At 34.5% G+C, this 25,787-nt stretch overlaps 2 protein-coding genes and 1 long non-coding RNA gene across 6 annotated transcripts in view; 1 reads left to right on the forward strand and 2 right to left on the reverse strand.

Annotated features, from left to right (window-relative positions):
* Positions 1-7,268: 7,268 nt before the first annotated feature.
* dnaja (DnaJ heat shock protein family (Hsp40) member A) lies at positions 7,269-16,532 on the reverse strand. Of its 2 annotated transcripts, XM_068217564.2 has the most exons (9): positions 16,477-16,532; positions 16,100-16,266; positions 15,819-15,964; positions 14,939-15,113; positions 14,196-14,300; positions 13,446-13,673; positions 11,484-11,714; positions 9,368-9,468; positions 7,269-8,057 (listed from the first exon to the last, which is right to left on the reverse strand). In XM_068217564.2, the coding sequence occupies exons 3-9, from the start codon at positions 15,948-15,950 to the stop codon at positions 7,833-7,835; spliced, it is 1,197 nt and encodes a 398-aa protein (XP_068073665.1). In that variant the 5' UTR covers positions 15,951-15,964; positions 16,100-16,266; positions 16,477-16,532; the 3' UTR covers positions 7,269-7,832. The 2 variants fall into 2 exon arrangements, with proteins under 2 accessions (XP_068073665.1, XP_002666797.3); XM_002666751.8 differs by lacking the exon at positions 16,100-16,266.
* Positions 14,184-15,183, forward strand: LOC137489375 (uncharacterized). The gene is made up of 2 exons (XR_011008802.2): positions 14,184-14,319; positions 14,977-15,183. It is a non-coding gene; the product is annotated as an uncharacterized lncRNA (long non-coding RNA).
* Positions 16,533-18,896: 2,364 nt separating the features above from the next.
* nup160 (nucleoporin 160) overlaps positions 18,897-25,787 on the reverse strand; it is a 40,939-nt gene continuing 34,048 nt past the window's right edge. For all 3 annotated transcript variants that reach the window (XR_012399797.1, NM_001423844.1, XM_068217338.1), the window contains exons 30-35: positions 24,485-24,608; positions 22,053-22,154; positions 20,887-21,028; positions 20,517-20,642; positions 19,639-19,734; positions 18,897-19,190 (exon numbers count right to left, since the gene is read on the reverse strand). Coding sequence is in view for 2 of the 3 variants with exons in the window: in NM_001423844.1 (NP_001410773.1) it covers positions 19,107-19,190; positions 19,639-19,734; positions 20,517-20,642; positions 20,887-21,028; positions 22,053-22,154; positions 24,485-24,608 (674 nt within the window). In the remaining variant the exon portion in view is untranslated. The remainder of the gene's footprint in view (positions 19,191-19,638; positions 19,735-20,516; positions 20,643-20,886; positions 21,029-22,052; positions 22,155-24,484; positions 24,609-25,787) is intronic.

Below are 25,787 nucleotides of genomic sequence, written 5' to 3' on the forward strand. Positions count from 1 at the left end.
TACATTCATACACACATACATACATTCATACACGCATACATACACTTATACATACATACATACATTCATGCATACATGCACACATGCATACATACATACATATACACATACATACATACACACATACGTTCATTCATAAATACATATATTCATACACGCATACATACATACATTCATACATACATATATTCATACACGCATACATACACACATGCATACATACATACATATACACATACATACATACACACATACGTTAATTCATACATGCATTCATGCATACATACATACATAAATACACTCATAAATACACACATGCATACAAAAATACATACATACAAACAACATACATATATTCATACACGCATACATACATTCATACACGCATACATACATTCATACACGCATACATACATTCATACACGCATACATACACGCATACATACATGCACACATGCATACATACATACACACATACGTTCATTCATAAATACATATATTCATACACGCATACATACATACATATATTCATACACGCATACATACATACATTCATACACGCATACATACACATATGCATACATACATACATACATATACACATACATACATACACACATACGTTCATTCATAAATACATATATTCATACACGCATACATACATACATTCATACACGCATACATACACACATACGTTCATTCATACATGCATACATTCATACATACATACATACATACATACAAACATGCATACATACATATACACATACATACATACACACATACGTTCATTAATAAATACATATATTCATACACGCATACATACATATATTCATACACGCATACATACATACATGCATACATTCATACATGCATACATACACATACATTCATACACACACATATATACATAAATAAATACATACATTCATACTCGCATATATACACGCATCCATTCATACACGCATGCATAAATACATACATACACACACATACATAAATACATACATACACACATACGTTCATTCATACATGTATATATTCATACACTCATACATACACATATATACATTCATGCATACATACATACATGAATACATTCATATGCGCATACATACACACGTGCATACATACATACGTTCATTCATACATACATATATTCATACACGCATACATACACATACATTCATACATATATACACACATATACACATACATACATGCATACATACACACACACATAAATAAATTCATACACGCATATATTCATACACGCATACATACATTCATACATATATTCATACACGCATACGTACGTACATACATACATACATACATACATTCATGCATGCATAAATACACACATATACATAAATACATACACACGTTCATACGCGCATACATACACACATCCATTCATACCCACATGCATACATACATACATTCATACACGCATAAATACACACATGCATACAAACATAGATACATACATACACACATACATATATTCATACACGCATACATACATTCATACACGCATACATACACACATGCATACATACATACACACATACATACATACATTCATACACGCATACATACACACACACACACATAAATACATACATACATACACATACGTTCATTCATATATTCATACACGCATACATACATACATACACACATACGTTCATTCATGCATGCATAAATACACACATGCATACACACATACATACGTTCATTCATACATACATACATTCATACACACATGCATGCATACATACATACATACGTTAATTCATACATACATGCATACATTCATACATATATTCATACACGCATACATACATACATACACACACACATATACATAAATAAATACATACATTCATACTCGCATATATACACACATCCATTCATACACACATGCATACATACATACATAAACACACACACACACACACATACATAAATACATACATACACACATACGTTCATTCATACATGTATATATTCATACACGCATACATACATAAATATATTCATACATGCATACATACATACATACATACATACACACATATACATTCATGCATACATAAATGCATACATTCATACATGCATACATACATTCATACATATATTCATACACGCATACATACATTCATACACACATATACATTCATGCATACATAAATGCATACATTCATACATGCATACATACATTCATACATATATTCATACACGCATACATACATTCATACATATATTCATACATGCATACATACATACACACACATACAATCATGTATACATACACACACATATACATAAATACATACATACATTCATACATACAAATATTCATACATGCATACATACATATATTCATACACGCATACATACATGCATACATTCATACATACATACACACACATACATTCATACATACATACACACACACATATACATAAATAAATACATACATTCATACTCGCATATATACACACATCCATTCATACACACATGCATACATACATACATACACACACACATACATAAATACATACACACATACGTTCATTCATATATGTATATATTCATACACGCATACATACATTCATACATATATTCATACACGCATACATACATACACACATATACATTCATGCATACATACACACATACATAAATACATTCATATGCGCATACATACATACATACACATACATTCATACATATATACACACATATACAATGATACACACATGCATGCATACATACATACATATACACATACATACATAAACACGCATACATAAATTCATACATGCATATATTCATACACACATACATAAATACATACATTCATACATACAAATATTCATACATGCATGCATACATGCATATATTCATACACGCATACATACATTTATACACACATACATACATATATTCATACACGCATACATACATACATTCATGCATACATACACACACAAACATATACATAAATACATACACACATTCATACGCGCATATATACACACATCCATTCATATACATACATACATACACACATATACATAAATACATACACACATACGTACATTCATACATGCATATATTCATACAAGCATACATACATATATTCATACACGCATACATACATATATTCATACACGCATACATACATGCATACATTCATACATACATACACACACATACATTCATACATACATACACACACACATATACATAAATAAATACATACGTTCATTCATACATACATATATTCATACACGCATACATACATACATACATACATATACACATACATACATACACACATACGTTCATTCATACATACATATATTCATACACATGTATATACACATACATGCATACATACATACATTCATACACGCATAAATACACACATGCATACATACATACATACATACATACACACATACATATATTCATACACGCATACATACATACATACATACATTCATACACACATGCATACATACATATACACATACATGCATACATACATACATACATACACACATACATATATTCATACACGCATACATACATACATACATTCATACACGCATACATACACACATGCATACATATACACATACATACATACACACATACGTTCATTCATACATACATATATTCATACACGCATACATACATACATACATATACACATACATACATACATTCATTTATAAATACATATATTCATACACGCATACATACATACATACATACACACACATACATTCATACATACACACACACATATACATAAATAAATACATACATTCATACTCGCGTATATACACACATACATAAATACATACACACTTACGTTCATTCATACATGTATATATTCATACACGCATACATACATTCATGCATACATACACACACACATATACATAAATACATACACACATTCATACGCGCATACATACACACATCCATTCATGCATACATACATACATATAAATACATTCATACGCGCATACATACACACGTGCATACATACACACATACGTTCATTCATACATACATACATTCATACACGCATACATACTCACATGCATACATACATATACACATACACACATACGTTCATTCATACATACATACATACATTCATACACGCACATATACATACATACATAGATTCATACACACATCCATGCATACATACATTCATGCATACATACATACATACATTCATACACGCATAAATACACACATGCATACAAACATACATACATACATACATATATACACACATACATATATTCATACACGCATACATACACACATGCATACATACATACATACACACATGCATACATACATACATGCACACATGCATACATACATACATATACACATACATACATACACACATACGTTCATTCAGAAATACATATATTCATACACGCATACATGCATACATATATTCATACACACATACATGCATACATGCATACATACATACATACACACATACGTTCATTCATACATGCATACATTCATACACGCATACATACATTCATGCATAAATACATACACACATGCATACATACACACATACGTTCATTAATAAATACATATATTCATATACGCATACATACATACATACATACATTCATGCATACATACATTCATGCATACATACATACATACATATATTCATACACGCATACATACATGCATACATTCATACATACATACACACACATACATTCATACATACATACACACACACATATACATAAATAAATACATACATTCATACTCGCATATATACACACATCCATTCACACACACATACATAAATACATACATACACACATACGTTCATTCATACATGTATATATTCATAAACGCATAAATACATAAATATATTCATACATGCATACATACATACATACACACATACACATTCATGCATACATACACACATACATAAATACATTCATATGCGCATACATACACACGTGCATACATACATACATACATACATATATTCATACATGCATACATACACGCATACATACATACATGCATACATACATTCATACACGCATACATACATACATATACACATACATACATACACACACGTTAATTCATACATGCATATATTTATACACGCATACATACATTCATACATACATACATACACTCATAAATACACACATGCATACAAACATACATACATACAAACAACATATATATATTCATACACGCATACATACATTCATACACACATACATACATTCATACACGCATACATACACTTATACATACATACATACATTCATGCATACATGCACACATGCATACATACATACATATACACATACATACATACACACATACGTTCATTCATAAATACATATATTCATACACGCATACATACATACATTCATACATACATATATTCATACACGCATACATACACACATGCATACATACATACATATACACATACATACATACACACATACGTTAATTCATACATGCATTCATGCATACATACATACATAAATACACTCATAAATACACACATGCATACAAAAATACATACATACAAACAACATACATATATTCATACACGCATACATACATTCATACACGCATACATACATTCATACACGCATACATACACGCATACATACATGCACACATGCATACATACATACACACATACGTTCATTCATAAATACATATATTCATACACGCATACATACACATATGCATACATACATAAATACATATACACATACATACATACACACATACGTTCATTAATAAATACATATATTCATACACGCATACATACATATATTCATACACGCATACATACATACATGCATACATTCATACATGCATACATACACATACATTCATACACACACATATATACATAAATAAATACATACATTCATACTCGCATATATACACGCATCCATTCATACACGCATGCATAAATACATACATACACACACATACATAAATACATACATACACACATACGTTCATTCATACATGTATATATTCATACACGCATACATACACATATATACATTCATGCATACATACATACATGAATACATTCATATGCGCATACATACATACGTTCATTCATACATACATATATTCATACACGCATACATACATTCATACATATTCATACACGCATACGTACGTACATACATACATACATACATACATTCATGCATGCATAAATACACACATATACATAAATACATACACACGTTCATACGCGCATACATACACACATCCATTCATACCCACATGCATACATACATACATTCATACACGCATAAATACACACATGCATACAAACATAGATACATACATACACACATACATATATTCATACACGCATACATACATTCATACACGCATACATACACACATGCATACATACATACATACACACATACATACATACATTCATACACGCATACATACACACACACACACATAAATACATACACACATACATACGTTCATTCATACATACATACATTCATACACACATGCATGCATACATACATACATACGTTAATTCATACATACATGCATACATTCATACATACAAACATACATGCATACATACATTCATACACGCATACATACATACGTTCATTCATACATACATACATTCATACGTGCATACATACACACATGCATGCATACATACATTAATTCATACATACATGCATACATTCATACACGCATAAATACACATACACACATACATATACACATACACACACACACACACATAAATACATACACATACGTTCATTCATACATACATATATTCATACACGCATACATACATATATTCATACATACACACATGCATACATACATTCATACACTAATACATACATACACACACACACACACACACACACACACACACAAATACATACATACACATACGTTCATTCATACATACATACATACACGCATACATACATACATACACAGAAATATAAATGCATGCATACATACACACACATATATACATACATACACACAGTCTTACACGCATAAATATACAAACACACATGCTTATACATATAGATACACACACACAGATATACATAAACATACATACACACACATTTACATGTATAAACAAACATGCATACATACTGAAAAAAAACACACACACCTTTAACTGTATAAACAAAAAAAGATGACACAATAAAATGTTTTATTTAATTTAACATTAAAGGAAAAAAAATGAACATGAATGGCAAATCTTTAGAAAATCTACAAATACATGTTCTCCAGTGCAACCTTCACTCTCGTACAAGCTACACACAGAAAGCCAACACAAACATACACACAGCTAAATTTACATTCAGAAGTACATGTTTTTAAACCGTGTTAGTTCAGCAGAAATTTAGATCTTATTCCTGTCGATCCAAACCTGTTTGAGGGAGGATATACTGAAGAATACAAGCACTGACTTACAAGAGTATGCAACATTCCTACGACCAAGAGATCTTCTTTGTGTTCAGCAGAAGAAAGACATTCATAAACATATAGGAACACCAGGACTGTCCTTATAATACACACGTGTGACAGTTCCACGTAAACGGTAAAAAGAACGTGAAGATTTCCAGCAGTGGCATGAGTATGGTCCGTTTCCTGCAGGAGAGTCTTATTCCTGGATGAAGACAAACTGATGTTGATCTGAGATTTCTCCAATGTGTGTGTGTGTTTGTTTGTTTTTTTTTTCATTGCGTCTGGCACTGGACTCCAGTCTGCCGGCGCTCTTCCTCATCATCTTCATGGTAGGCTTCAGCGCTATGGTTTCGTCTCTGCTGACTCTCGAAGTCCACTTGGCAGAGATCCACCTCCTCCATGTCATCGGTCAGCATGATGTGCTCTCGTACCGGCAGCAGACGCTCCAGATCCGGCAGCATGTGCTCCGGCAGCCAGTGATCATCCGGAAACTCAATCTGAACAGCAGAAATCAACACAAAGTCATCAGAATAATCACATATTATGCTGTTTCTGCATGTCATTAGGATATTTTGAAGGGGTGTTTAACACGTTACATAAATTAGTTAATTTAAGATTAAGTACATCCAGGAGGTTGTCATCACAGCCTAATGTAAAGCGGAGCAGATGTTGTATAAGACTGAAGTGCTTTATTTTGCCAGGATGTAGTTTATCTGGCTTATGGATACTTGAAACTAAACGAAAACTTGGATTTTGCATTGTTCTGAGCCGTAATACTTCATTATTAAACGCAAAAAAATAAAAAAAATACACGTTATTCACTCACAAGAAGGCGCCAAAAACGCAAAGCTGACAGAAACAACAACTAGCCTACTATTCAGTCACAAGATGGCGCCCAATCACAAAGCTGACTGAAACGAAACTGACTGGATAAAGTACACTGACCTATGCTACTATTATTCATTCCTTCTAATCAAGACAGCCCTAAATAGTAAAAAAAAAAAAAAAAACGCGGTTTGACAGACGAGCAGCTACATATGTAAGGATTTGAACGTATTCCATGACGGTAAATGAGACTCGATTGACCAATCAGAATCGAGTATTCCACTCTGGATAATAATGAACATCGCGTCTGTTAAGAATTACTTAATCTTTGTTAATGTTAACATTCATATTTTAATGTCTTTACATGAAGAGCTCAATTAGTTAGTGTTTACTTTCAAACTAATGCAGGCTCACGGTTTGTAAAATTCATGCTATTAAAAGTTTTAGCTCTACATAGCTGCGTATTAATCAAAACAATCACATATTGTTTTTAATAGACAATTGCATTAATGTTCAATGGCATTTCGTTGCCTTGTAGCTACATGTATACAGAAAAGAAAGTTGAATCTAATCTAAACATGTTTTTGTACATGTCATTAAGGATTAAGTAATAGCTTTGGGTAGGATTAGGGACGCACTTTATACATAGATAATACTTTGTAAGTTTTAATCAACAGGTCAAATACGCAGGTAATACGACCATTACTTTTTTATTATTATTATATTCATTTTTACAGCAAGCAATTCTATTTTTGGTTCTGGAAGATGCAAAGAAGTATTTAAAATATTCAAGTCATATAAAAATAAAATATAACAAAAAAACACATTTTTGTTTTTTCACTGAAAAAAAATGTATATTCATACGCACATATTTATAAATTTATGTAAAAATATATGTTGTTTTTTTGGTGCTTTAAGTTATAACATTAATTTCTCACTGTAAAACTTTTCTTTCTTTCTCTCTTTTTTTAAAATAACCTACCTCAAAGCGTATGATGAGAAGGCCTTTCTCAAAGGGCTCTCTGTACACAGGCATTCCCTCATTATGAACACACTTCAAGTCATTGGGCTTAATCACCTGACCTAAAACAAAACAGGCAGTTACAGTTATAAAAATGTTATTATACGAACAAAATATGCATTTATTTTCTAAATGAAACAACAACATTGATAAACAAATTTGTTTTTAATCTACATCTTTATTTTTTTGTGTCAAAGTAGCTCAATATACAGTTCAAGTCAGAATTATTAGCCCCCTTGTTTATTTTTTTTACCCAATTTCTGTTTAACAGAGAAAAGATTCTGTCAACACATTTCTAATCATAATAGTTTTAATAACTCATCTCTAATAACTGATTTATTTTATCTTTGCCATGATGACAGTAAATAATATTGACTAGATGTTTTTCAAGACACTTCTATACAGCCTAAATTGACTTTTAAAGGCTTAAGTAGGTGAATTAGGTTAACTAGGCAGGTTAGGGTAATTAGGCAAGTTATTGTATAACGATGGTTTGTTCTGTAGACTACAGGGCTAATAAAGGGGCTAATAATACTGACCTTAAAATGGTTTTTAAAAAATCCAAAACTGCTTTTATTTTAGCCGAAATAAAACAAACAACACTTTATCCAGAAGAAAAAATATTTTCAGACATACTGTGAACATTTCCTTGCTTTTTTTTTTTGCATCATTTGAGAAGTTAAAAAAATATATATTTTTTATTTTGTGAAAGTTCAAAGGGGGGCTAATAATTCTGACTTCAACTGTACCTGTAGATGAAATTCTTGTAAATTAAAACAGTTGTCAGAAGTTTAGTTTAGTTGAAAATAATGCAGTTTGTCATGATACTGGAATTTCTAACTTCCATACGATACCAAGAGAAATATCAATATTCGATACTGGAAGGGAAAAAATGCCTGTATCGATTCCAGAGTTGGGTGTAAGGCATTTTTGGGGAACTCAGTAGTTTAATGAATTACATTTTAAATTTGTGTAATCTGATCACAGTAACTAAAGTCAGCGAATTGTGTTACTTAAGTTACAAATATAGATTTTGGAAGAAAAAAAAATGCTTCTTTTAAATCTCTTTTTTTGCTGCAATCTCAGTTAATAAGCATGTGCTTTTAAATTGCGAGAGAACGCAAGCAGAAATGGTTTCTGTCGAGTGCGATTGCTTCTTTAAGTGGAAATACAGACATTTCCTTGATTTGATTGAGCGTAAAAACAAAAATATAGCTGTGATATTCCATCTAAAGACTTTTCAGCTGCTTTCAACTCGACTAGCAACTTGTTCAAGCACTTCAACAGAAAACATTTTACGTCAATACCCGTCACCAAGGAGGATACCGGCGCTCAAAAACACGGTCTAACTCAGCCTAAACTGGCTAAATTGAAATAGTTTGTATCTTCTGAATGTGAAGAGGCGCATAGCTGCTTTTGAACACGTCAAGCTGTTGTGATCAACACACTGTAATGTTTCTCCGTGAATATTAAATTACTAAAAGAGCTGCAGTTTATTTTGTATTTTTATTGGTATATTTTATATGCTATAAAAGTAACTTCAAAGTGAAGTTATTAGTAATCTGATTACTTTTTACATGAAGTAGTTAGTAATATTGTCAGATTACAATTTTCCAGTAGATTTTCAGATTAAAATTTTCTAGTAGTAATACTACTGATATATATATATATATATATATATATATATATAAACATTTATTTATTTTTTATTTTTTTTAACGACACTAGTGTAATGTAAATCTCACTGCTGAAAGCAAAAACACTGAAGAGCAACAGTATAAATACATTTAACTGCAATACAACTGTATAAATGCATTTGCACTTAAAAACAGAAAAAGGTAGACTATACACAGCAACCCCCCCTCCCCCCAAAGCAATGATGCCTTTTTGATTATTAATAAGTATTTTTGAAATATAAAGAAAAAAAATCAAAAATCAAAATCGTACTGTACAGTTTTTCTCTGTCACTTCATTAACATTTAGTTTTGTATTTTTTTATTGGCTGTTTGAGGATTTTACTCCATTTAGATTAAAGGATTGGTGGATGGAAAAAAAAAAAAAAAAAAAAAAAGCTGACCTGGAGGAGAGTGTATGAGCAGCGATCTGTTGTCCAGCGTGCTGATGGTCTTCTTGAAGCCGCAGAGCGCCTCCACCAGCCGGATCTTCATCTTCATCAGCAGATTGTTGTCTTTCCTCTGGAAAACGGGATGCTCTTTCAGGTCCAGGATGATTGTGACGTCTCCGGGCTCCAGTCCCGGTTCCTGATCTCCTTCTCCGTTAAATGTGATTTTCTGACCGTCCTTCATACCTGCGATCGACAGCATGATCAGGACACTACTGAAAAAACTCACTCCAGATATAAAGTTGAAGTCAGAATTATTGGCCGTCATGGATTATTTTCCAACACCCCTGTATATTTTCCCCCAATTTCTCTTTAATAGTACAACTTTTATGCTTACAAATGTGTAAAAAAATAAAAAAACTTCATTCTATCTGATTTCTTTTATCTTTGCCATGATGACAGTTCATTATATATGACTAGATATTTTTTAAGACACTAGTATTCAGCTTAATGTGACATTTAAAGGCTTACTAGGTTAATTAGGGTAAAGTTAGGGAGTTTTAGGCAAGTTATTAGCCCTTTTAACACATACACACCTTTCTGGAAAATTACCGGCAATTTTCTGGAAAGGTCTGTATGTGTGAACAGGCCCTTTTTGAAAATAAAGGTAAATTCGTTCAGGGTATTTTCCGGAAAGAGAAAACATCCATGCCATTTATGAAGATAAAAGCCTTTGAATATTTGTCCAGACACATTTAGCTGCTAAATGTTAGTCAGATAACATTTCTATCTTCCTTCTTAACGACAACTGTGTACAAAAATATCGATAAGATGCTTATGATAAGTTGTTTTGTTTACCTTCGAGCTCTGCTTCCTTCAGTTGCGTGACGCGTCGTGCTTGCACGTGAAGCAGCCAGTGAGCGCCAGCACACACACACACACATTATGTACATCTCGACATGCAAAAGTGTTTCTCTATTTGTTTTCATTAAAGTTGTTCACAATACAGAGTTTGAAATGTAGTCAAATGTTTACAATAAAAGCGCAGCTGTTTAGAGCTCATTTCTGGATGATGTCAGAATTTACCGCCATTTTGGAAAGGATGTCTGAACGGTCTTTTCTGGAAAGATTCCAGAACGTCGTCGTCTGTGTGAACAGCGCTGTTTTGAATTTACCGGTAAAGTCGTTCCGGAAATTTTCTGGATATTTACCGGTCTCACTGTGAGAAAGGGGCTATTGTATAACCTTGGTTTCTTCTGAAGGGGGCTAATAATTTTAGCCTTAAAATGGTTTTTAAAATATTAAAAACTGCTTTTATTCTAGCCGAAATAAAACAAATGAGACTTTCTCCAGAAGAAAAAAATATCAGACTTACTGTGAACATCATTTGGGAAATATTTAAAAAGGACAAAACATTCAAAGAGGAGCTAATAATTCAAAGCGATTTAATAATTTCGAAAATCACGATCGCAGTATATATGTCCATGCCTAATATCCGATGGCCTGAAAGTGATTCAATTTTTTATAAATTGTCAAAATTTTGGTATTTGTTATGCAGCAAGCCCAGAGATTGTTGTGTACACTATGACTTTATCTAAAATTAACTTTAATGTGTGATATGAATAAAAAGTGATCATAAACAAATGATTTCTCCACTCAAATGAGTGGCGGCTTGGACCCGGAAACAGTATTACATACGTCACCAACACGTCACCACTCAACAAGCGGAACAGTAAGAGGGGCGTGGCTAAGAATATCATGGCTGAAGTCATCAAACTGACATCAGAGAAGGAGCACCACTCCAAACAACCCGGCAAAAGATCAACTTCGATTGAACATTGTTGTTCATTGGTTTAACTTGCACAGACTAATTGTTCGCCTACAGAATGTGTGCTAGCAAAATAAACACTGTTAACTCTGATTTCACAGGATTTTTGCGCAATCGAGCCCTGAACTTTTCAAGCTAACTTGACGCACCTTTATCAATGTGCACCTCCAGGATCTTCTTCTTGCGCTCGACTTTGCGTCCGTTGCAGGTTTTGCATCTGTCTTTAGCGCTGAATCTCTCTCCCTGTCCGCTGCAGTCGGAGCACATGCTCTGGGTCTGCTGGATCATCCCAGGCCCGATTTGTTGAACCCGCACCTGAACGCCGCTGCCTTTACAGCTGGAGCATTTCTCTACCGTGCCTTTCTTGCCTCCATAACCTGAAATCATGGACATCTTAAATTAATAAAGCAACACTCGATCTTCAACAATAATAATATTGTCAGTGTGAGAATTATTGTTTATGTAAATGTGATATCTCCCCGCGCTCGCGTGGGTTTCCTCTGTGTGCTCCGGTTTCCCCCACAGTCCAAACACATGCGGTACAGGTGAATTGGGTAGACTAAGTTGTCCGTAGTGTATGTGTGTGAATGAGTGTGTATAGATGTTTCCCAGAGCTGGGTTGCAGCTGGAAGGGCATCGGCAAAACATATGCTGGATAAGTTAGCGGTTCATTCCGCTGTGGCGACCCCAGATTAATAAAGAGACTAAGCCGAAAAGAGAATGAATGAAAATGTAATGATTATCGATTACTCTTCCAAAATCTCTACAAAACCTAAACGCAACAGACCTACATGTATAGCTAAATATTGTTTATATTTAGTCAGTAGAATATTAATTTATATTTTCCATCATTATTGCACACCTAATTATAACAATTGGTCCATCAGGGGTTCACTCACCGTCGCATTTCTGACAGATCACGTTCTTCTGAAGAGCAAGTTTCCTGGTGGAGCCGTTGTAGAGCTCCTCCAGCGTCACCCCGAGCTGGTGAACCAAATTCTTTCCTGAATGACAGAAAATCATGTAAGCGACCAACAAACTGAAGGAGGAATACTCTGCAGTGTGTGTGAACTATGTATATCTACAGCCGCTAAAATGTTTTGTTTAAAAGACCTGTGAAGTGCTTTGAAATGTGCATTTTCTATTGGATGTTTGACATAATCTCAATTTAAAAAAAAAACATAAGAGGATAAAACAGATTAGCTCCTCCCCTTTAAAAGAACAGCCAATAGCGTTTTGTTTTATCAGCGCTCTGCCAGTGCCGGTGGTTAAGATCAAGTACATCAAATGAAAAGCAAATGTGAAGCATCTTGAAGGGGGCGGGGCATATCAGATGCTAGAGAGCCTTTGATTGGTCAAGATTTAAAGAGTAACTTCAGTATGGACTGATGTGAAACAAATGACAAACTGAAAGCCTTGGATGTTTATATTAGTATTATACTTTCTAAACATGAATTTTGCCACTGCTTTAAAGCACAGTAGCTTATGGATTGTCCTAAAAAACTAGCAATACTGATAGTAACATCTAAACTACGTTTTAATTTCATGGGACCTTCAACAAAAAGCCAGATTACATTTGGTTGCTGAGACATCTTACAGACTTTCTCAGATTAATTTTTGTGTGAATTATTGTGCGTCTGACCTTTCCTTTCTCTCTGCATTCGTCCTCCGCCACCGAAGAACATGTTGAAGATGTCCATGGGCGAATCTCCTCCCGCCATTCCTCCCTCTTTGATGGCTTGTTCGCCGCCCTGGTCGTACAGCTCACGCTTTTTGGCATCCGACAGGACGTCGTAGGCTTGCGATATGAGTTTGAACTGGAGAATGGAAATCATTAATGTTACTCACAACAAATCAAATGAATTAAAAAATATATATACAATCTGATTTAAGGATCTATTTTTTTTGTTGGGTAGTTTTTCTACGTTTGCTTACAATCTTCTCCCAAATGTAGTCACTTTTGTAAACGAAATTGACAGGAATCAATGAAGATTTGTTTATTTGATCATTCAGCACTTTACGGTCCACACACTTTCTAAAGAAAGCTGGTTCCAGCTACATTTATTTCTTTAATTCAATGAATTTCTACAAAGCATGTTGTATACCGTTAACTTGCTAACTTCTTTTGGTCACATCCATAACGCATGACTATTTTCCTCCTTAAAATAAATAAATAAATAAATATATATATATATATACATATATATATATATATATATATATATATATATATATATATATATATATATATATATATATATATACTTTTCTGATCCCATAATTTAAGGAAGATGTTTCAATTTAATGTTAACAAACTTTCTGTGAATGTTTTAGGTTTTTTTTTTACTGTAAATGTCACATCCATAACGCTGGAGTTGCTCGTATGCTTCCTACACCCCTTATAGCTCAGCAGTGAAGGACAACTCCAGAAAGTTCCTCTCATTTCTGTCACTGTCATTCACCAGGCGAGCTGAAACCTGATCCCCGGTCAGCTTGAGAGACTCGGCAGCTCCTCCACTTACTTTCTCGCCTTCATTGGGGTTTTTATCCGGGTGATATTTCAGAGCCAGTTTCCGATACGCCTTCTTGATTTCATCCAGTGAAGCATCGGGCTTCACGCCGAGCTGATCATAGTAGCCGGTTTCCCGAACCATCTCAAGCAACTGAACTGTGTGGACAGAATCACAACATATCCATTAACAGCAAGTACAGTGCACACGTGTTTAAAGCTATCATGTTAGTAATACAACAGCTAAAGTAAGAGTAAAGAAAGTAAGATTGACTTAAAGGGAAAGTTATTTACTCTCGCTCAAGCGGTTATAAACGGTTATGAGTTTCCTTTTTTCACAAGAGAAGTCATCTTACAGGAGACTGCACACCTGTAACCATCGACTTCCATTATAGGAAAAACACAGACCATGGAAGTCAACGGTTACAGGTTTACCAGCTTTCTTCAAACTATCGTCTTTTCTGTTTAAAGGTAGAAAGACAAACATGTCTGGTAAAAGTAAAAAGTGAGTAAATGAGTTTCTGTTTTGGGTGAACTGTCCCTTTAAGAGAAAACGACCATTTCACACGCTATTCAAAACTCTCCGGTACAATTGTAAATAATCGCAAATATTGTTTTAACTGAAGCCACACATGTGTGTTTAAGTGTAATTAAGCTTTGATATTACTTACTGGACTGAGAGCGGAGTAAAAGCCGGTGTGCTGTCCGTGTCTCCTGGTTTCTCTGTGAATGAATGCCGTGCGCGCTCTCGCTCTTATATAAACACAGGCGCTCCAGAACCTTCTCGACGGACCAGAAACAAGGGCATGTCGCTTCACATGCAGGCACGTTATTTAAGCAATTATAAACGCTGGCATAAGTTGTCAATGTATATATTATACACAGATTCGTACTTTCTTATTTATAATTTATATTTCTTTTTATCTTTTTTACTTTCCAATCGGCCATTTTTTAAATTATTGTTTTTTTTAATATATCAAGCCTACTTGGCATTCAGCAAAGTATGAATTTACTTGTTTGCATATGACAATGAACACTTGTGAATGCAGATGTTCAAAAAAAACTCTAGGTAAGTAAAATACATGTTGAAATATTGTCATGAAAGGAGTGTTTCTGCTTGCAGGAATAAAAAAGTAATTATTATAATATATAATGCTAATAAGCAAAAGGAGGATAAATCTTTTCGGGGATGACTTAAAACTAATATCTTGACTTTATACCAGCTAGCAATCATTTCTTCTGGTCATGAAAATGCAGTTTTCATTAGAAAAGACTGGGCTAATTAGGGAAACGCTTATAATTACAAAAGGTACAAACTAATGAAACTAATTCCAGCTGCTTTGAATGTCTCACAACTTTTTTTTTTTAAAGGAAATATTAAAAACTTTTTGTTAAATTATTGACTAAAAGTAAATACTTTTGGGTGAGACCTAAAAATTAATATTTTGACATTTGCAATCTTAAGTATTTTTTTTTTTACCACTTAAATTCACATTATTTTTTGGGCGGAGATTTATTAAGTTAATAAATTGATTCTTACAATGATTATAATCATAATATTAATTATGTTTTCATAATAATCATAATATTATAATATATATGTTAATCATAATATTAATTAGTTTTTATCAGCACAAAAGTAAATACACAAATTTAATGTTGGATTTTGCTTCTAGAATCATTCATTCAATCATTCTGATTTCATTTTAGTCCCTCAGGGGTCACCACAGCGGAATGAACCGCCAACTTATCCAGAATGTTTTATGCAGTGAATGCTCATCCAGCTGCAACCCATCACTGGGACACACCCTTACACTCTTATTCAATTCACCTATAGCGCGCATGTGTTTGGACTGTGGGGGAAACAGAAGCACCCGGAGGAATTGGGGAGAACATGCAAACTCCACACAGAAATGTCGGGACTCAAACCAGCAAACTTCTTGCTTTGAGGCGACAGCGCTACCCACTGCGCCACGTGGTACTAGAATGAGTTAGTCAAAAAAACATTACATAAAAATATGATCGTCAATCCTCCGAGTTTTTCATATATTTACAAATAAGGGATTTTACTAGGAAAAATTTTCTAACCATACACCAGACACTTGAGAATATAACAAAACACAACCCATTAGAAAAAGGTACCGTCTCATTTTTTCTATAACTTATTATTAGATAAGGTTTATTCAGACACTGACAAAACTAGGAAGGAGTGGGAGAAGGAGCTAAATACAGAGATATCAGATTCTGTCGCGTGTTAGCAGACCACTATAATCCACAAATGTGGGTGCACACCAGGGCCGGAGCAAGCTGAACATGTTGCTCTAGGCAAAGGACGATCAAGCCGGGTGGGGGGGGGGGGGGGGGGGCATAAATGAGGGCGCGGGTGTTGAGGGAGGTGTTGCGGACGGCATCCACTCTATTCTGCCCCCCTAGGCGCGAATATAACTGAAGCGGCGGGGGCTGAGGGAGGTGTTGCGGACATAACCGAGGATGCGGGTGTTGAGGGAGGTGTTGCGGACGCCGCCCTCTCTATTCTGCCGCCCTAGGTCGCCTCTATGGACGCGTCGGCCCTGGTCCAAACACAAGCTGTGCTCTCGTCGCAGGGAAATGGAAACAAAACCTTCAATGCGGCACTCCGAACAATTCGACTAAGGAGTCTTCGAAGCTATCATGAATGAAGTTGCAACTCATTCCCAATAGAGCGCCCTGAATCAAGTCTTTCTTATGAATTAATGATGAAAATGACGTCCCGATGTACTTGCCGGTACAGACATCCAGTCTACACGCTGGAATTTACACAAGGATCTGAACGCCGTGACGCAGCTTAAAACTTTCTTTTTAAACCGGAAGAACGAATTTACTCGAAATAGCGCAAAACCAACCAATTTTACATTGTTAGTTAAATATATATGCGTCCTAATAGTGTTTATAGCAGCGTGAGACACGTATGACTGTCAACATCTCGAAAAAAATGTCGTTAGGTGTTTCCTGAGCCTTTAATGATTGACCAACATCTTTTTTTAGCTGTGCATATTTCAGTAACACAACTAAACAAGACGTTCGTCTTTACCAGATAACAGAAGTCAGCCTCTTTTCTATTAAACAAAACAGTTTTATTTCATGACTTAGTTAAATTACTCAAGTAAAGAGCACAACATACAAAGTTTAAGATGTTTTGAACAGTGCCTTTATAAAAAACACACAACTGCGGTTTAATCAGAGACTGTACTGCAGCATGAAACGACCCAAAAACACCACAGCACACAACAAAACTTCTGCATTACTGATCCTAAACGCACGTTCAGCGGGCCATGAGTCTGTGTCTGCTGCTCTGGTCCACCAGTCTGTGATATTCGGCCAGTTTATCCTGCAGACTCCTGTACATCTGTAGACAGAAGAGAGGAGTCAATAATCCACTCATGTCCAGTTTCAAAATCAACCACTGTAAACAAAGTCCCTTTGAGGCCATCTTTAAAACAGCTCTCAGACATGCAAGTGCAGCGACTGTCTCTTTAAATAAAGGAAACATCACATTTATCCAACAGTTTTCCAAGATTCAATTTTGATCCAAGCTTAACAATCAATTTAGTCTCTAAAACATTTGCATCAAATTAAAAAAAGGCTTTTTTTATGTCAAGCTGCACAAGCGAACACAATTAATAATGACTTAACCTGTAAATTTGAGTGCATCTTCACAGCTCCTTTACTACAAGACGAGGCTTTCCTTTGTTAGAGCATCGACTTTTTCCCCCGCTCAAAACTATACAGTGTAATATGTAGCAGTAAATCACATTATTATCTGGTGTTGAGTGTGCTGTAAGTGAAGAGTTCACCTTCTCGTTGATCTGACTTTCGCTCAGGTTTCTCAAGAGCTGATCGATGGATGTGTACGGCAGCCACACCAGAGCCGCTGTAGCCGAGAGCGGCCGCTGCACAAACACAACAACAAACACACAACAGGTCTCACACATCTCAGAAAAACATTGAGAAGTTTCCAGTTTTCCTTTAAAGTTATTAAAGCAATATTGAGTTCACCAAGATCTAAAAAGTTACTTGAAAATAACTTAAATGTCTATGTTTGTAAGTATTGTTTTATTTTCTTTCTTTTCTTTCTTTTGTTTTAACTCTTAATTTATTTAACCCACTTCTTAAAAATCACCACTTCATTTCACACTATTTTTTTTTATCAATTCAGTTTTTTACAATCTGAATTCCTCACTGTTGACTTTTCAGCAAGTAATTTTTCCTCAGAAATTAATCACAATTCTCAGCTTAATTGCAATTCTGAGATCAATTATAGTTAAAGAAGTTTACTTCTTGTAATTCCCTTTTATTTTGAACTTATAATACTATAAATGAAAGCGGCTCTCTTTCTTTTTCTTTCTTTCTTTCTTTCTTTCTTTCTTTCTTTCTTTCTTTCTTTCTACTCACAATTCTGGAAGAAAATAAGATGTTAATAGTTCAGAATTCTAAGACAGACATTTGCAATTTTGAAAAGATCCACTGGACAGAAACTCAGGACTGCAGGTAAAGGAGATGAAAAGTTAATTAGTTTAATGTCAGAAACAAGCTCTTATGCTTAAGCACAAAATAAAACTTCTGTAAAATGGAAAACACAAAAATCAAAAGAAAACTCATTCAAATGATGCTAAAATGTCGCGTTGTCAGTTTGCCTAAATTAAGCTGCACAAACACAACGTGATCTCCATACCTCTATACCAAAATACTGATGTCCTTTTCCAAGCAGAGCATCCACAAACTCCAGCACGAGCTCCGCTGCGGCTTCCAGAAGATCATAGTTCAGATAGAGGCGCAGCAGCGCTGCGGCATCAACCTCCTGGAACACACACACAATATATATATATATATATATATATATATATATATATATATATATATATATATATATATATATATATATATATATATATATATATATATATATATATATATATATATGAATAAGAGTGGAAATTGAGTTTGTATGCTGACAAAAGCAACAGAGATTTAAGCAGTAATACATGGCTTTCTCCATCTGTTTACTGGATACAATGCTAGAAAAAGAAAAAAAGTGAACTCGCCTTGTAGGCGTTGATTAGCCAATCAGGCGCCGGCACACCGTGTGACAGCAGTTTGTTGATGACGCAGCGATGATGCGGAGCGTTGTGAGACGGAAATTTCTCCAAATAATGCGCTAGAAGCCGCCACGCTTCATCCGTCGCACTGTGTGGAGAGATTCAGAGTAAAGGGCCGTAGTATACTTCAAGCTAAATCAAAAGAATAAACACAGTATATCATCCTTGAACCAAATCAAACTAAATAACAAAATCATCATTATTATTATTTTTATTATTACTTTAAATAAAACAATTAATCCATAAATAAAAAAATTAATCAAAATCAACAATACAAAAATGTAATTAAATAAATAAATAAAAAATAATCAATAAAAATAATTAAAAAAACTAAATAAAAAATAAATGTAAAAAATCTAAAACCAAAAATAAATCAAAAATAAATAAATAAATACAATTTAAATAAATTAATAACAAAATAATTAAGTCCAACAAAATAAATAAAACAAATAATAAATCCCAACAAAATAACAAAAACTAAAATACGAATCAAAAAATAAAGTATCAAAAATAAATAAAAAACATAATAAATCACAAAAAAAAATCTAAATCAAATAATAAATCAATAAAGAACCAAGTAAATAAAAATAATAAATATATAAATAAAAAACAATAAATAAAAAAATATTAAAATCAGAATAAATAAAATAAAAAAAATTATTAAACTATAAAGATATAAAAAATAATATAAAAAAAATGACAAAATATTAAAAATGTAAATAACAAAACTAAATAAAAAATTTAAATCAAGACGACAAAAAAAATATATAAAATTAAAAATCTAAACAAAATAGCAAAATTTAACACAACAAAAAAGAATAAATACAAATATAATTAATTTCTGAAGTTCTGGAAAGTTCTCTGACTGATAAACACATTAAGCTCCTACTTTCTAGTCAATGGTTTAGAAAGTAGGCGTGGCCTTGAGGCTCCGCCCTCTTGTGAAAATCTAATTTCTTCTGTTCATTCCATCAAGGCCAGTCCAAAAGAAAAACGTAAACACAGTTTCTAGATCATGAATTATAACTATTTGCGCACAAAATAAATGTTTGCATCCCCAAAGACTGCATTTGGACTGTGCTGTAGGTGAGGATTGAGGTGTTTTGTCAAACCTGGTCTCTTTAGTAGTGATGACGGTCGGCAGCTGATTAGCAGCGAGCCAGTTCCACACCTCCGTCTGATCCTGGTCTCCTTTATACTGCAGTTTAATGCACCTGAACACACAGAGAGGAACAACTCAGACGTCTACACAGACCAGAGCTGCCCTATCCGGCACAAACCGAGGATCGTGATTGGTTTAAAACTGTGAGCCTGAATCACAAAAACACGCAAAAATATAATATAACTTACTTAACTATAACTTATTTAATGAAAAATCATAAAAAAAGAAGAGGTCATTGTGTTACCGCAACCACGTTTGCAGGCATGTCATAAATTATTTACATAAGAAACATCATATTTAATATAATAAAAGACATTTTAATAATTATCTTATGTATCTTCATGGAAAGTCATGAAATATCGGCATAAAAAAAAAATGTCATCAAAACTCCAAAGATAATATATAAATATATATATATATATCAAATATATAGTGATGTAATTTTGAATTAATGATTTAAAATCAATGACTACTAGAGGAATTAGCATGTTTGAAATAATCTATAAGGAATAATTCAGTATTAAAAATAAGTTTTAGGGTGCTTTCACACTTGGCTCAATTGCCTGGAGCGTACCCAAGTTCGATTGCCCCCCCCTTGCCACCTTCTCCATTAGTTTGTGTTCACACTGTCTTTTTTCCTTTTGCACGCCGGTACGCTTGCGTCGTCGAGCTGCTGTTTTGTTTACAGCTGTTGCTAGGTGACGGTCATGAAAGCAAGTGGCGAAATGGAAAGACGTCCGCACATCGCGGTCATTCTGCTTTTACTGAAGCTTTTGGTTCAGGACATACAGAAAGCGACTCGCGTCCATCTGCCGCAAACATATAAACATTCAGAACATCACACAGTGTTCTGAATGTTTATAATATGGCATTTTAGATCAAAAATGATCCGCGTCCACACTAGCGTTTCTGAACATATCTCCGTCCACGCTACGCCACCAAAAACATATATCACGTGACCATTCGCGCACTCTGGGCATGCTCGTTCTAGTATAAACAGAAAGCATGCATCTCCCTCTGCATTTGGTTATTGTTAGTCAATAAACGCCGGTTGAACATTTAACGCGATGGCAAAGAAAGCAAGAGAGGTATTTTTGTGGACAGACGACGAGGTCGAGTTGTTACTAAACGTAACAAATGAATAACTGCAGAATGGCGCCTAAAACAGACAATAGTGCAAACAACGCTCCCATTTCTGTGTCCATGTTGTTGTTTACAGTGAAGGCTGGTCTGCTGTCTTCCCGTAGCGTTAAAGCCATGTGTTATAGTCATGTGATAGGGGCTTGACGAATAAGAGAAGAATACGCAATGACACAAAAGCCCCAATCAGCTAGCGAATCTCAACCTCAGTTTTCTGATGTCTCCGTTTTCCCCCATCCACACTGAGACGGAGCAGCAGCGTTTCAGAATGAAAACGGCCTCTCCAGCATTTCCAAAATGCTCCTCTTTTGCCGCTCAAAAACTCTGGCATAGTGTGGACGGATGGCTTAACCGTAGCAAAACGTATGCATTTTAAAACGAAAACGCATTAGTGTAAACAGGGCCTGTGTTTGCCCTGGCTCAGTTCCGATTGCCACCAAGGTACAATACGTGGCGCACGCACACACACACACACACACAAACAAAAAAAACACAAGTTATGAAAACGATAGTTTGTTGTACAGTTGGCGGTTCACTTCCGTTATTTGGTACGATTGCATTCACATCAGAAGTGAACCGTACCAGAGTTCGCATGAAACGTACCCCAGACCACCTCTTTCAGGCGGACTCGGGTACGGTTTATGGGTGCGCACCCGAGTTCAGAAGACACGTTCACACTAGCTAAACATACCGTACTCTGACGTCAAACGAACCCGGGTGTGAACCAAAAGTGCTAATGTGAAAGCTCCCTTTGTAGCTTGTCGCCTCCAGCTGGCATAATGTAGTTACTACAACCTCTCTTAGACTTGCTATCAAACAATGCTGGTAATTTTTACCATAAACACAAGCCTTTAAATCTGAGCGGTTATTCTTTTATGTGCGTAATATTTTCATTTTTGTCACTGTCAATATTTATAATAGGCAGTATGCTAGGTGTTTGTTAGGTTGGGTTTAAAATCAATAAAAATAATCAATCAATCTCTGTTAAAACAATGTGCTTTGCATACAAATACAGAAAAAAGCTCATCCAGACACTTCTGTGACTATTTGATTGTACGCAACACAGAAATGATTTTATTGGTTGAAAGAATAAAGGCTGAAGACGTTTCAAACCGATTTAAATGTACAGCTGTTAAAGGTATAATAGGTGTATGCAAATCAACATCGTTTATAATTAAGAGATTGCGATGGAGTTTGCATTAGTGCAGCTCTCGGAGAGAAATGAGTTATACTGAAACTCACTTGAAGGTCAGTCCCTCAAACACTGGAGTCAGCGGAAGATTAAAGGTCTGGCAAAGAGTCAGCGATGTGTCGAAAAGTCCAGCCTGGACGAGCAGAGCCACCATTTCCTGAGAAGACGCTCCTCCTGGAGGAGAAACAAGAGCAGATAAAGACCTTAAAACTGTGTGTGTGTGTGTGTGTGTGTGTGTGTGTGTGTGTGTGTGTGTAAGATTAACAATAAAATATTTAAGCAGGAATACACAATGTCATGATGAGAAATAAGAGAGTATTAAAGGGATAGTCTACTCAAAAAAAAAAAAAAAAAAAATCACAAAAGAAGATAGTTTGAAGAATATTGGCAGACATTGACATCCATAGCAGGAAAATAAATTGCATTAAAGTCAACTGATGGCTGCTTTCAACATTCTGCAAACTAACTTCTTTAATATGCAGTGTGTGTGTGTGTGTGTGTGTGTGTGTGTGTCTGCAATATTAACAACCAAAGATTTAAGCAAGAACACACAATGTCATGAGAAATAAGAGAGTATTAAAGGGATCGTTCACACAGAAAAAAAAACATAAGATAGTTTGAAGAATGTTGGTAGGCATCGAGATCCATAATAGGAAAATAAACTGTATTGAAGTCAATGGCTGAGGCTTTCCAACATTCTTCAAACTCCTTTTCAGCCCTGGAGTTTCAAGCATTAGACCGGCCCACCTCAGTTCACGACTGACTATATTAAACTAAGGTCATTTCCAATTCAGTTTCTAATGACACGATCACGTCTTTTTAAAGAAAACAGCTGCTTTAGAACTTCAAATGTTCAACAACCTTACAGTTTTATATGTCTAAACAATAAAAAAAAAAAAAATAAATAAATAATTTACTCAGGTGAGGGTCGAACACGGATCGACGACGTCGTAACGCAACGTGCTGACCACTGGAGCACAATGGCGCTGTTACGCTTGTGTGGCCGGAATGATAGTGACATCATCATTACCCTGCAGGCTGCATTTTGCTCATGGGGCTGCGAGACCATAAATAAGAAGAGCGGAGCTGCGGCAAAATAATGAATAAAAAGAGCGAATAAATAAATAAATAATGAAAAAAAGTGCAACTGTTGAGAGTGCAAGCAGCTGGAAACACCAGCTCTCACGGCCAAAAAACGTAATTACAGACAGCATAAATATAATAAAGCACTGAAAAATCATAATAACAAAAATCTTCACAATAATTATAATACAATATATAATAATATAATATATGATGATAATAATAAGACCTCAATCTAATTAAAAAAAGTTACTTATCCGCTTGAGTGGT

Source organism: Danio rerio, chromosome 25 (assembly GCF_049306965.1).
Source record: "Danio rerio strain Tuebingen ecotype United States chromosome 25, GRCz12tu, whole genome shotgun sequence".
In the NCBI taxonomy this organism is placed as follows: Eukaryota; Metazoa; Chordata; class Actinopteri; order Cypriniformes; family Danionidae; genus Danio; species Danio rerio.

What these genes read in the sequence shown, in the direction of transcription:
- dnaja (XM_002666751.8), bottom strand. Translation starts at nt 15,950, where the DNA reads ATGGTTCGGGAAACCGGCTACTATGATCAGCTCGGCGTGAAGCCCGAT. An exon ending in AATGCAGAGAGAAAGGAAAG is followed by an intron (nt 14,301 to 14,938) that starts GTCAGACGCACA and finishes TCTGTCATTCAG; the next exon opens with GAAAGAATTTGGTTCACCAG. An exon ending in GATCTGTCAGAAATGCGACG is followed by an intron (nt 13,674 to 14,195) that starts GTGAGTGAACCC and finishes CCATGATTTCAG; the next exon opens with GTTATGGAGGCAAGAAAGGC.